This window comes from Xiphophorus hellerii, chromosome 23 (genome assembly GCF_003331165.1).
Source record: "Xiphophorus hellerii strain 12219 chromosome 23, Xiphophorus_hellerii-4.1, whole genome shotgun sequence".
In the NCBI taxonomy this organism is placed as follows: domain Eukaryota; kingdom Metazoa; phylum Chordata; class Actinopteri; order Cyprinodontiformes; family Poeciliidae; genus Xiphophorus; species Xiphophorus hellerii.
Genome location: NC_045694.1, coordinates 11,326,997 through 11,341,578, shown reverse-complemented (window position 1 = coordinate 11,341,578; position 14,582 = coordinate 11,326,997). Strand labels below are relative to the sequence as shown.

General features: G+C 38.5%; 1 protein-coding gene across 9 annotated transcripts in view; it reads left to right on the top strand.

The window, feature by feature from the left end:
* atp8a1 (ATPase phospholipid transporting 8A1) overlaps window positions 1–14,582 on the top strand; it is a 108,769-nt gene that overhangs the window by 55,626 nt on the left and 38,561 nt on the right. For all 9 annotated transcript variants that reach the window (XM_032554408.1, XM_032554407.1, XM_032554410.1 and 6 more), the window contains 7 exons: window positions 649–731; window positions 1,705–1,754; window positions 1,846–1,915; window positions 2,330–2,414; window positions 3,745–3,884; window positions 6,924–7,062; window positions 10,747–10,811. In XM_032554408.1, the coding sequence (XP_032410299.1) occupies window positions 649–731; window positions 1,705–1,754; window positions 1,846–1,915; window positions 2,330–2,414; window positions 3,745–3,884; window positions 6,924–7,062; window positions 10,747–10,811 (632 nt within the window). The remainder of the gene's footprint in view (window positions 1–648; window positions 732–1,704; window positions 1,755–1,845; window positions 1,916–2,329; window positions 2,415–3,744; window positions 3,885–6,923; window positions 7,063–10,746; window positions 10,812–14,582) is intronic.

Genomic DNA, 14,582 nt, shown 5'->3' with positions numbered 1-14,582 from the left:
CAATATTTGTTCAATGTACTATTATAAATCTTTTTATATAAAATGTATTTTTTAGCTCTTTTTGATATTTTGTGTGAATAAAGGCTGTTTCTATTCTCCTCTTCTACTCTGTTTTTGGTAAATATATCAACGATGACTTCAGTTGGGAAAGATCCACATTTTCCTGTCTGTCTGATTTATTAATGTGATGCTTCAAACTCTCTCTGTGACCTTTAAGCCCACTGGGTGCCATTATCTATGTCAGATGTCAGCAGTAATTGCAGCAAGACCTCCAACTGAGAAAATATAACATTGTTTTGTCTTAATTCATTACCCTTGGAATATAATAACCAACAATGAATGCATTCTAAGTTATTGTCTTTGCAACTGTGCGATTGAACACTCTGATATCAATATGTTTATATGTTGTACAGCGTTAGTACAAATGCTTCTATAATGGACTGTATTACACTGCAGTTTCTTAAGCATTAATTACCTATTCCCTATATTAAGTTTCTGTCTATATTGTCTTTTTTTCCAAGGGGAGAAGATTTATGTGCAAGCTGTTAGTTCTTTAGAATTTCAAGCTCAAATTCCAAGTTATCTAAGGGCAACAATATGTCAACAGGTCTGTTTATGGCACGTTTTTCTCCTTTATTTTCTTTTAAGATGAAGGCGCTCTGGTGAGAGCCGCTCGAAACCTCGGCTTTGTGTTTTCTGGACGAACCCCTGACAGCGTGATTGTGGAAATGGTAAGTCGAGACTGAGCTGAGGAAAGTAAAGCAGGCTGTTGTGTTGATAGATGGAACATGGAATGTACAGTACATAACACCGTTTTCATGATTCGCTGGTGTGATGGTAAACATGAATACCAAACTGTGGGATGCGGAAGTTAATCAGCACAGTTTATGTTAAATGCTAAATAGGAAAGGTGGCACATGTGGAGCATGTTTTTTGTTGAAAGAAATGGTTTCTAAGTCTTTCAGCCAGTGGTGGTGTAATGTGACCCCTAATAAGCCCCTATAAACACTCGCCCTGCCAATAAACACCCATCTGCAAATAACAATAACTTTTGCTATTTAAAATATCATAAATACCAGTATTAAGGATATGTTCAATGCTAGTCTTGTGCTTTACAAAAATTATTTCATGGATGACCAGACCATACCTGTGCTTTTCATGTTTGTCTCTTAAGAGTGGTCCAAATGCCAGAAAAACATTGAGGAAAAAAAAGGAATGTTTCTTTCAGTCTTACATTTTTTTTTCAATAATATCTAGCAAGTGTAAAACCATCCAGTTTGTTTTACCGTTATTAATACTGTGGATTTGGAGCTGTTAGCTTAAGTGGCAAACATGATAATTGCACTAACAGGCCCTGAGGCTCAAAAGCCAGAACAGTTTTCTTTTTTTTAATCCTCTTGGGGCGTATATGTTTGTTCCATTTCCTAATCGCTTCTAAAGGTCTCATGATATTTCACCTCACAGTCTTCCCAATTAGGGAGGTTAATTGAATTTTACCTTGTTCTTCTCTCATCAGAAGGCAACTGATAAACAGTTTTAAACTGCAGTTAAGGCTGATTTAAATGAAGAGAAAGGGTTGGCTTGTGCTATTTAAAGAAAGCTCAGACAGAAAACAAAGATGGAGGAGTCTCCATTGGATTGATTTGCTTAACTCGCATTTGCTTACATTTTTTTCTTTTTTTCATTTTCTTTAATTTTTTTTAGCCTGGAAGCGAAGAAAAGTATGAACTGCTTCATGTGCTGGAGTTTACAAGGTATTTCTTTTCTTTTAAATGCTACTGTTATTTCACACTGAGATTCTTTCCCCCCCTGTTTTTTTCACTGTTTGGGCTTTTTGTTGTGCAGCACAAGGAAGAGGATGTCTGTCATCATGCGCACCCCATCTGGCAAGATTCGCCTCTACTGCAAAGGAGCTGTGAGTCTGTCTCTCTCCATGGCAACACATGACAGCCCAACACCACCATCGCCACTCTCCCCGCTCTGCCTCTCCCTCACATTAGGAAGTCTTTCTTTGAGCAGCAGGATAAAGGCTGCTTCGTGTTACACATGTGCAGTGTGACAGACAGAAATGTTTGGTTTTATCTGCAGTGGTACAAGTCAGCAGAACCTTCTAAATTTTTTAGTGCATTACACTGAGATTAAAACATTTTAAGTTCTATATTTTGAATTTAGTTGTGATAACTGGAACACATTATCAAGAAGATCACGAAAATTCACACATATGATAAGAAATGGAAACAGATTCCATTTAACAACGCAAACAATTTCAGCCGGTTACTGTCTCTACCCTCTGGTTGTTGGTAACCAATGAGTTTTTATTTCCCTTCAGGACACTGTGATCTACGACCGTCTGGCCGACAGCTCAAGGTACAAAGAGATCACATTAAAGCACCTGGAGCAGTTTGCCACTGAGGGTGAGTGGAGAAATACTGCCCTCTGTCTCAGCTAGCCTGTAATGCACAGAAGACGGCGCTTATGTCTTCCTGGCCATGATCAGATGTTTTATTCTAGCAGCCCACTGAGGTTTTTTTTTTCTCCCCAAGTGGTTTCACTCCCACTAATCTTTCTTTGGATAATTGATTTAGATGAGTATAAGGAGGAGTAACAACATAAAACTGTAAACTGGTTGGAAACTGCAGTAGAAGGAGCCCCTCATGTGCTATGTTCATACTGCCCCCTTGTGAAACAGCAGCAAAATTATGTCACTGGGAATATTTGATGTAGGCTTAATATAGCATCTGGCTGGATTGTGAAGATCTTTGATCTGTCAATTAGAAAGAGCTGGAAATGGCTAAAAACAAACATCAGTTACTGTGAATTGTTTTGGAGGATACTATACATAAACTTGGTGCCATTACATTAATTTGGGTTTGAATTAATCTAATTAGTAAATGGGGAGCATGTGTGTACAGTCTAGTCTCCGTATACATCCATCTCTTCTGTGAAGGTCCCAAAGGTCTGTTAGAGAACATTAGTGAACATGGAGATTCAAGAGACTCAACAGCATTTAGACATCAGTAAATGTCTTTACGTGTTTTCACTTTTCAGCAAGTTTCCATATTGTTCAAACAGAAAGTGTTGGTTTTTTTTGCTATCTCCATTCTACAGAAATGTACCTGTTTTCTGAGGCCTGTAAGGAGTTATTAAAAGGGGCATATCAGTTGTTTTAAAACAATAAGAAAGCAAAAAATAGGTGGTTTTTCTACAAATCAACACAATTCTGGGCACTGTATGGGAGAGATTCAGTTGAAATAATTTTCATAAACTGTATAAAAGGACACAGTTTATTTACGTTTCCCTCATGGTCTGACTTTAAATGGGTCTAAAATGTTGCTGCTTTAAGTCATTTATGTCTACCTAAATGGTTTCTTTTTAGTAAATACCAGAATGAAGGATTCTCAGGTTATTTAACAACCTGTGAGTGGAATGGCACACTTTGAGTTGTTTTCTAAGGCATCACTTCAAACACTGTCATCTTTTGTAAAGTCATAAGAAAATGAAAAACAAAAAAAAAAAAAAAAAAGGTATCTGGAAAAAATTTGAAGCTCTCCATTGGTCTGGTACAGAAACATAGAAAACACTGATATACACACAAATCCACAAATGGTGCACTTCAGTAATGTGGATAAATATTTTTTTTATTGAGTAGTTGTTTGTCAGGAGACAAAATCTGAATGAGTATTGGATACTGCTTCTGACTGGATCTCCATTTAAGAAGTTGTGATTTTGCGTTCACTCCTCCAGGCCTGCGCACTCTGTGCTTTGCTGTGGCAGACATCAGCGAGTCGTCCTATCAGCACTGGCAGGAGCTGCACCACCGAGCCTGCACCGCCATCCAGAACAGAGCCCTGAAACTAGAGGAGAGCTATGAGCTCATAGAGAAGGTTTGTGATGAGGAACGCTCTGATTTTCTGTTGATAATACCCATTCAATTCAATTTAATTTGAGTTTATCACAAACCCAACTATGCTACAGTTATTGGCATCCCTATTTGTTGAGAAGACAGTGGCCAGTCATCTTTCAACATTTTGCCTTGTTGGATGAACTTATGATGTCTCATTTTTAGTTTTTTGGTAGAGACCACCAGAGTTTTATTTAAACATGTTAAGGAAGAGGGAAGCAGGCCCACAGCGTAATCGATCATTCAATACGCTGAACAGTGAATATAAGGAGATTGAACAGTGAATGAAAACACATTCATACTTTGTTTCAGATCAAGCACACCACGGATGATCGTCAGAGAGCTGTAATTTGGCTCATCTGACCAGAGCTCACAGATCCAGTTAAAAGTTGATGTTTTGTCACCGTTCTCACTGTTTGAGGTGGAGAGATAAACCTGGGACCTTTACCAGTCTTGTTGGTCTCAGATCCAGTTTTTATTTCTCTGAATGTAGGAATAGAAGAGGTGATGCAGAGATGATCTTCAGTACTCTTGTCTTTCCTATTTCCAAGATCAGCTTAATGAAATTACTTTCTGTGTCATATTTTTACAGGATGGACAAAGAGAAACTGTCAATTATTTGGCTCTTTGGAAGACTTAATTTAGGTGTAAAGCATAAATTGCAAAAAATGCATTATTACATTTATTTAATAGAAACTGTTGAAGGTACTAATAATTGCAGCACTGGTTTAGTTTATAAAATTATTAGTTAATTAAAAAAAACAACAACCAGAGAATATACTAGCTCAGGATAAAAGTTAAGTTTTTACATTTTTGTTTGTGTAAGAATATGCTTCTCCAGTAAAAAATACATTTATCATAAGGCATTTCACTCATTTCTACCTGTGGTGCTGATAAATAGGCAGATGATTATAAGTGTAACTAGAAAGGCAGGTGTAGCTATATGTGCAGAGATTCAGATGTTCTAAAATGTGTCCTTTTGGTTTGAATCTAAGCGTTTCTGCAGCAGGTAGTGTTGGTTTTCTATGCGGCTGGTGTGTGTGAAAGCGTGTCTCAAACACAGGAAGCCGCAGTTGTAAATCAACCTTTTGGCTCGTCTTCATGGCTGCTTGGGGCCGCCCAAAACAAATGGAGGCAATCAATCATGAGCCAAACATAAAAGCTTTCAAAAAGGAAAATGTAATGTGCGCTGCCTAATGAGCCGAGTGTGACACTGCGGCTGCCCACTGTTTGGGTTCACTGCTGCTCGGGGCCACCCACACCTCAACTTTATACAAATCAGCTCCACAAGGGGGCAGAATAGAGCCACAGTCAAATTTTATAGATGCAAAAGTTCCACACTTACTGTAAAGACTTTTATTGAGATCTGCTTTAAAACAAAGTCAATTAGAATGTCATTATAAAGTTATTTTATTTCAGTAAAAAAATTTGACTTCACTGAAAAAAAGCCGAGCACATATAGATTTAACTCACACAGTGATTGTTTTTAAGTGTTCATTTCTCTTAATTATCATGTTTATGGCTGACAGCTAATAAAAACTGAAAAATAGAAGAAAAATCTATTTTTTCTTCTATTTTCAAATTTTCAAATTTTCCTGGAAAAAATTGGTATTCAAATTTTCCTGGAAAATTTGAATACTGCGCAAGACCAACAACAGAATGGATTTTAATAGAGAACTGCATCATGTATGTACTGTATGTGTACCATACATTTTATACAGTCACTACTTGGTTAGGCCTCCTTGTGCATGAATGACTGCATCATTGCAGGGTTGCACGATTCAGGTCAGGTGAGTGTGCTGGCTAGTCAGTGATCGTAGAAACAAGTATTGATACTTTTGGTGGTGTGGACAAGTACCAAGGAAACTGAAATCAGTATCTCAATAAATCAGTGGAGGGAAGCATGCAGTGCTCCTAAAATCTCCTGGTAACACTTGTTGATGTCACTTTACTTTCATCTGACTACATGAGTTCAGTTATTTCCCCCTGAACTCAGGTAAGGTGCTTCTGCCATCCTTGTGATGCAAAAAATAAGGAATGCAACAGTTGTACCGCATTTCCTGTATGCGGTACAACTGTGGTGGTGACTTTTACTTCATCTCTCTCTGACTTCATCTGCAGCTCACATCTTCTGAATCTCCCCCAAACTCTTAAGTGGTCTTTGCTGCACAATCCACTAAGAGCAACACCTGGACTTGGCTAAACTGCACCTGACACTGAAGTCTGTTTTAGACCTTGCAGAATGATATATGCCCAAAAGCTTAAAGTCATTATTTTGGACCATTTTCTTATAGTTATGCTAAATACAATACCAGTTAAGTGGAGGTACTTTGTAGGAAGACTATCAGTAGACTGGTCCCTCAGGTAGGAGATCAGTTTGTTAATTTACAATTTGCAGTTCTTTGTATACAGAACAGGAGCACATGAAGGCATCATCTTATTGCCTCAGTGCTTCACTACAAATCCTAAACAGCAGACTGCTTTTAACCGATTTATGAAGTAGATGCCTTAATTCTTCTTCTCCACAAACTGAGGTAAAAAGTAAATATTTCAGACATAAAAAGTTGGTTATGTCAGAGCACATAAGTATAAGGTTCTTCGGCAGGCTTCCTGTTCCCAGCAAACAAGCAGGCCAGAGCTACACACAAACTGGCATTAGGGCTCAGGTCTCAATTTAAAGAGCTTCTCTGGTTTTTGCTCGCCTGCTGGCTTCTGTCTCCCCGCTGCCACTGGCTCTTGTCAAATTCTTGGTCTTGTGATGAGCCCTTACAAGTCCGCAACTAACCCTAAAGAGCCCCAGTTTCCTGAGAAACTGACCAAAAGTGTTTATGGGCCTACTTGTGTGTGCGTGGGGTGAAATCATGTGAAGAAATGCGCACTTAGAGGAGCTTAAAAATTTATCCAAAACCTTCTAAGAATCCCTTGGTGGTTTTTCTGGGTGGTAAACAAAAAATAGTTGGAAGATTTCTTTTTGACCCACGTTAGCACTAACTCATATATATTCTGAACTTCTCTATGGTAGAACCTGCAGCTCCTGGGGGCCACAGCCATAGAAGACAAGCTCCAAGATAAAGTCCCTGAAACGATTGAGACCTTAATGAAGGCTGACATTAAGATCTGGATCCTGACGGGGGACAAACAGGAAACAGCCATCAACATCGGTGAGCAACAACAGCGAACTTATTAGTCTAGTTTCTAGTGCAAATATCTTAGTACACTTGAAATAATTTCACTTACAACATGAGAAAAATGTCTTGATAAAAGTGAAATAATTTGCCAGTCTAACTAGTACTTTTTCATCAATATTAAAGAATTATTTACTGAAAACAAGCTCTGATCATGCTGAAAAGTTACTTCTACTTTTTGCCTTATTTCAAATGTACTAAGATGTTTGCACTAGAAATAAGACCAAACATACTTGGTAAGGCTTTGTGTTTCATGTGAATGCTGCTCTCTGTTCTCTGTCATGTAATGTGGTGTGCCGTCTACCTCTAAAATCATCAGTGGTGTAGTTTGTAAACATTCTTTGCAGCAGAGTTTGTTTTAATTCTCCCTTTCACTGAAAACAACTACTTGTACGCAGAGGGAAGCCACTACTTAAGCTTCATACAAACTAAGCTCTGCTACCAGCTGCATAATGACTAACTGCTGCTGGAATTGTTAACACATGTACAGTAAAAACATTTACAGTGCCCTGCAAAAGAATTCCTTCTTTTTGAATGTTTCTTCTTTTAATGTATTTTATTGGGGTTTTAACAAGTGGACCAACACACTGTAGTGAATATTTCTGAAGGAACAAATGTGAAATGTGTGACAGAAATACGTATTCACATTTAATTACAGCTTTAAGTCTTTTCGTGCATTAGAGCAGCTTAACACATCTAGAGACTGAAATGTTAGCCTATTTATTTTTATTAAGCTCTGTCAGGTTGGATGGAGAGTATATGTGAAAATCAATTTTCAAGTCTTCCTATAAATGTAATAGATTTATGCCTGGACTTTGACTGACTGACCTTTGACTATCACAGTCCAAATCAAAATCCTAAGCATAACGCCAGAGCCATTGTAACTCTGGCGTTATGCTTAGGATTTTGTTCCAGAATTGAGCAGCATTTCTCCAACCATCTTCCCATCATATCTGACCAGTTTTTCTGTCAAAGCCCACAGCATTATGCTGCCATTGCCATGGTGCAAGGAGGAGACATTGTATTCAGAGTAATGTGCTGTTAGTTTTACAGACAATGAGTGTTTTGTATGGAGGCAAAAAGGTCAATCTTGGTTTTATTTGACCAGACCAGCCTCTTCCACATGTTTTTTGTGTCCTGTCATGGATTGTGCCAAAGTGCAAAGAAGTTTTCTTTAAACAGTTACTTTGTTTTTACATTAATGCTATATTAAAAACCTCTAAGGCCCATTGTGCTTCTGCTGATTATTCAGCAGTATTAGATTAAAAGGGCTAAATAAAAATGCACATTTCTTTAAAAAAAATAAACCCATTTGTCTTTTTTTTCACTTTGTCATTTTGCACTACTTTGTTCTGGTTCGATACTTAAAATTTGAATAAAACACATTGATCTTTTGTGGTTGTACCATGAGTTAAGGTGAAAAAGTCATAAATTGTGCAAGACTAAGTAAAGCTGTTTGCAGTACAGGTGCTTTTTTCCTCTTGATGTTCCTGCATCATGACACTTTTTGCTGCGTTTGTGCACCTCCCTGGTACAGATACTCCAGTCGGCCCTGCAGTCATTCCTCACCCAGCATGATAAACTCCGGATAAGCTCAATGTTGCTGTGTCACACACATTTAATGAAAGCATCTGTTGCAGGATGATGTATGAGCTCCCTACGTTGACGTGAAATAAATGCCATGCATATGTACTCAAGCAGGCCCCTCTTCTACATCTCACTTCCTCAGAGATTTTACTGTTGCAGATGTTATCTGGAAGGTAAACAACCCAACGCTGCCTGGCCGTTTCAGTTTGTAGTTCACGTCCTTGTTTGCCCTGGGATCACAGAGTGGATGACTACCAAAAGTGGATCAACCTTGAATACAGCCAACTCGGTAGCATAAAGTTTAGAAAAATAGCTTTTAAAAGTGGGTTCGTTTTTGCGGCTGCACCTACCACTGAGGCCTGACTGAATCAGCCTTTTGTGCCCACTGTGCCCAGATGTGAGGGGGCTCAGCTGAGGCTAATGCTCACTGGAAGTATTTTCACAGCTCCACCTTTTGGCTGAGCTGCTCTGTAAAAACTCTGCTCAGTATTTATGTTATTTTTTACTGTTTTCCTCACTGAAACATTATTCCCATTGCCAGTGAAACGGCGCTCCATACAATATTCCAAATTAAAGTGATGATGCAGCTCAAGATTTGTGTTAACAGTTGAATATGAAGCCTACACCACCCAAGCGGCTGATTTATTACAAATAACTCCTGCAGAGTTCATGTATCTGGACATAACCTAAGAGAGCTTTTCTGTAAATCTGGGCCAGTTCTATAAAAGAGCAATGTTTCTTTCTCCAGAAATACAGCCTTTTACTGCTTTCTCTGTAAATACGTTGCATGTTTAACCCTTGGTTTGATCAGTCACGTCAGCAGAGAGACACAAAATGAAATGCCTTTCTGGGTGCTTTCATATCAACCCTGTTTAGTCCGCTTTGATCAAACTCTCGTTTGATTGACTAGAAAGTCTGGTTTATTGGGAGAGATGTCCAGGTTTTGTATTCTTTCCACTTTCCAATGACATTTATATAATGGTGAATAAGTTTGTGTTGGTCTGTCACATAAAATACCAGTAACGTACATGGAGATTTGAGGTTGCTACCTAATGAAATGTGAAAAAGTTCAAAGGATATTATTTTGTTAAGGTTCTGTGTGAAGAATTAAATCTCGCTTCCTTTGTGCAGCTGAGATTGCTGTGACATGAGTGTCGTTATGCATTCCTCAAGGCTTGCCGGAACGGTTTTTAGTTCCTCCTGGAATTGAAAAGGCTCAAGAATTTAACTATGACCAAAAAAAAAAGAGTGAAATGAGTTAAAAGGTAAACACATTAGGCGGAAGGGTTGTGTCAAGAATTGACGAGTGGGGGAAGGGAACAGAGACGGTGTTGAGATGGGGAGACATTTTCCACACTGGCAAATTTTTGGACGTTTGCACCTTTGAACGTAAGAAAACAATCTGCTAGACCCCAGACCCCAGCCTGTTTGAGCTTAACTCTGAAACATGTTCATTTCCTCTGTGTGTGCGCACTGTTGTTTATTCATATGCTTATTTCATTTTCACTCTCAGAAAATGCCACCCATGTGTTCTCAAGACAGGTTATGTGGTAATTTCTTTAAAAAAAATTACTGAAATCTGTTTCCAGACAGAAGCAAAGTGTTGAAGCCCTCAAATATGTATGTGGTTATGCCACAGATGGCAGCTTTCTCATGCAGCCCCAGCGCTAAAGTGAAGACTTTAGTCTTGGTTCATGAAATATTTCTGTTTTCCCCCCAATGAGAGACTCCATCCACCACTTGCTGGTGACCCTGAGTGTGTGTCCCGGCCAAGCACTGTGGAGATCGTTCCCCAGAGAGCCATGTTGGGTAACCCAGAGTTGTAACTGCCTGTTAAAACAGGAAACTGACAAACTCTTGTAAACCAAACTCATTAGTCATGTCCTAAGACTGGAGTTCTCAGCTAGCTGTAACATTTAGATTTTTACAGCCCGTTTAATTTTCTCCTTTTTGTAGTTTTATGCCTTTCATGTACTGGATGACCTATGCAATGATTTTGCTTCGGTCTTTTGTAATATATCAACAAGCTTCAGTACTTTTTTTTTTTTCTTTTTTCTTTCTGTGATCCTACAGGACATTCCTGCAAACTTCTTACAAAGAACATGGGCATGCTGGTGATTAATGAAGACAGTCTGAATGTAAGTATTTTTGGATTTCTTTGATCATAATTAAAAATTATCTGTATAAAACTAATGATGTAAAAACATACAAAAATAAATGTAAAATATTTTCTTTTAATTTGTATATCTGTATATATCTACTTTTTTAAACTACATTTCCACTCTCAGGTTTTTGTAAAATTCGGTCATGTGATCTCTCTTTAACAACTACTGTATGGTGCATATTTAATACTGCACAGCATTTTACTATTATTTTAAATAATAAATAGAGTTAATGGTTCAAACCATAGGCCTCCAATTCCTGTCCTCAGGAGCTTTTGTTCTGCACCTTTAAGATGTAATTTTGCTCAAACACCTACATTAAGTGGTTAAATTATAAGCTCACTTTGCCATCAAGTTCTACAGAGAACTAGACATTCATTGACTTGAATGTCAATGAATGAGACCAGAAATTCAAACTGACTAACATCTAATTTTAGAAATTTGCACAGTCAGCCCAGCTATTATAACTTTAATGCTAAGATTTTGAAGACCCTGTCGAGATTTCCAAATCCAGTGTTGTTGCATGACAGAAGATAAAAGCTTAAAGAAAGCTAAAAATGTTACTGTACTATGTTCAGCATTCCTGTAGCCTGCAAGTCTTGCTCTATCTTGCCTGAATGAACTGCATACATGTTTAAACATGTTAGAGGAAACAGTTTCATATAAATATATTTTTACATCTCTGTCGTCCTCCTAATATTTACTTTACTAATACTGATTAAACTTTTTAAACTAACTTAGCTTTCTTAACTCAGTAACTACATCCACACTAAAGAGTGTTGTTAAAGTTGATTGAACTAAAACTTTGCTAATTTTGGGGACACCAGCCAATTCCTCTGCGCATATGTAGTGTAAACATGTTTCTGCAGAATTTACATCTGTGGTTTCTACATCAGCTCTGAAGATCTATTATTGCAAGATGTTAAAGAAACTTAAGATTCTACTTTTTAAGAAAACCTCTTGCTGTGGGCATGTACTTCTACGTGTCTAATTGGAAAATCTAAATAGGGCTACACACATTTTATTTTGATTAATAACAATTCATCCCTTGCTTTGGAAGTAACTCTTAACTATCCTCACTTAGTCTTTCTGGCAAATCTTTCTTTGCCAGAAAGATTTGCCTATATTAAACGATGATTCCACAGAGTGCCTTCCATAAAAACCCAGCCCACATCCTGAAATCCGCATTTAACATGACGACACCCAACAGGGAAGTCTGTTAACCCCCTTGCAGGAGAGCCATGTCTGTTGTTCCTGCGATTGAAAAGGGCAAGTCCCTGCAGTTTCAGCAGGGGAAAAGCTACATATGTCGACTAAAGCCAAGACTCCACTGGGTTCGGCTTTGTCAGACAGAAAGACAGGAAAAAGACGAAAAGCTGTGAATGAAGCGGCTGGAGGGGGTGGTTCTCTGTGATGACGGACGGCCTTCACTCTGTCATACGTTTGTTAAACGTGATAAATGGAGCCGAGGTAGAATGTTAGGTTGGTGCATTCATACAGCCCACAGGCCAGTGCTTTGAAATGTCAGCTCCCATTCTGCTGTGGTTGAGCAGATGCTTACATAAGGCAGTTTGTTAAAACTCAGAAACAGAAAGCTGTCCACCAAGACAGAGAGCCAAGCTGTGGGGTCAGCAGATATGAGAGCACTTATTCAAACATAGATCTTTTTTGCCTGTTTTCAGTCCCAAATATGCCTGAACTACCAATAGTTTCTAATTTAAAGGGGGCCTATTATGCAAAATTTACTTTTTGTACATTTTTATGCTTCCCTTTATGTCTAGACTTCTTTTTTTAAAAAAAGAAAAAAAAGTTCAAGCACTTAAAAAACCCACCCAGGCTTTTCTTGGTAATAAGTAAATGTTTTTTGGTATCTGCAAAGCAAGCCATTTCAAAAACCTTCCGATAAGTCATATTTGATGAACACCACCTAGGAGCCCCTGCCGAGCCCAGCTCACCACCAAGTATCCCAAACAGAGCTCCAGGATGTTTAGTTACCTGGTTTTATTGCTACATGCACTGTACAATCACTGCTAGAAAACGCAACTGTTTCATTATTGACTTACCATCCAGAAACATTTTGCTGCATTCTTCTTGGTTGTGTAAGAGGCTCTAGTTCTACTTTTCAAAAATTCATAGTTGTGTAATTGTGCATCTGTTTGCAGCCATTTTCAAGTGCCAGTGTAAATGTTCAGTTGGGGGCGTGGCCAGCAGCAGCTTATGTTGATTCAAATAGAGGCTCTAAACCAGATCATTCTGAAAATATATCCAAATATGCAGAACTGAGCAGAGTAAAATCTAAATCTAGTAATTTTTTTTTCAAAAAATATAATGAGCATGTTTTGTATAGGCTTGCCTCACCTTTACAAATAAATGTGCAAATCCATCTCTGTGCTTTTTTTATGAAGTTTGAGTGTCCCCTTGTTGTAGGCCTCTGAGTCTGAACAGATGATGACATTTGATCCATACAAATGTCCAGATTCCACATCATAATGGTCACGTCCTTTTGGCTGCATCAGTCAAGAACTATATCAGCAATGGAGCTCAGTCTTTATTGGAAGCTCCCGTGGATTTCTGAATGGCCACCACATACCCGTTCCAAAACCAAACACTAGCTCGTCACATAGGCTCAACTGGTGATTATAGCCATAACAAAGAGGCTTTAGCTGGAGACGCGTAGCATTAGCGCTAAAATTCCTCAGTGGAAATAAGGGGGGAAATGAGCAAAGTACTTGAGGAAATTGTAAACTTTGCTTATCAGACTTTGTGATGGATTGCTGATGTCCCAAACAAAGTGAATTCTTTCTCATTCCAGTGGTCTGTACAGAGAGCATTTCATACATTGCTAATGCACTGAGATGTAATCTAAAAAGACCCAGGGCAACTCAGATCTAACTGTTGTACTTAAATTTAGATATTCCAGCCTGTGGGTACCTTGACCTCAACACATTCATGGATACACATGCGCTTGTCCGCTGTTCACCATCTCAAGCTGTTTTATAGATCCCATCAGGATGGTAAAGTCCTCCCAGCTGCTCTCGGCTTGTATCCTCTTGCTCAGCTTCTCTGCTATTAATCCATCATTTCTCTCCTTGCGTGTCTCTCAGTCTGCATTGCTCACTTTGTGAAACGTAAAGCCTCCCTCTCCAAATATTTCCCTTAAGCTGAGGTTTCAGAGTTCTGTTATGCCAAGCAAAAATTGCGCGGTCCCCATGGTGCAATCTGAATGCTTTGACATATCTGACCTCCACACCAGGCCAGGCACCTTCCTCCTTCAGTTCTGAAAATGGTCTCCATTATTTCTTTGAGTTCAGCTGTTTGTGCATCTGCTTGGCACCACATATTCAACACTTTCTCTTTTATTTTATGTTCTAAGTTGAAGCTTGTTTATAACTGAACAATTTTCACTACGATACATAACTCCAAAGATATTATTTATGTTTGAAGTTAAATAAAGTGGCTTCCTACCTGTCTGATAATAAGAAACTCTCTTCACCATCTGTGGAGAGGACAGAAGATTAAAACAGTGATCTCACCGCTCCCTCCTTTCAGACATGCTTGTATTCCAAGACAGTTGATCCTCTTGTCAGAATCGTTTATTTTTTTCCATCATCTCTTATCAGTCATCGTTGGATCTACTATAAAGATATCAGAATCCGTCTTCAATTTATCAAAGGTATCGCCTCATAGCCTGAGTCTAAGTGTAATAAATATGAAAGATGATAAACATCCAGGATGAGAAGCAGATGT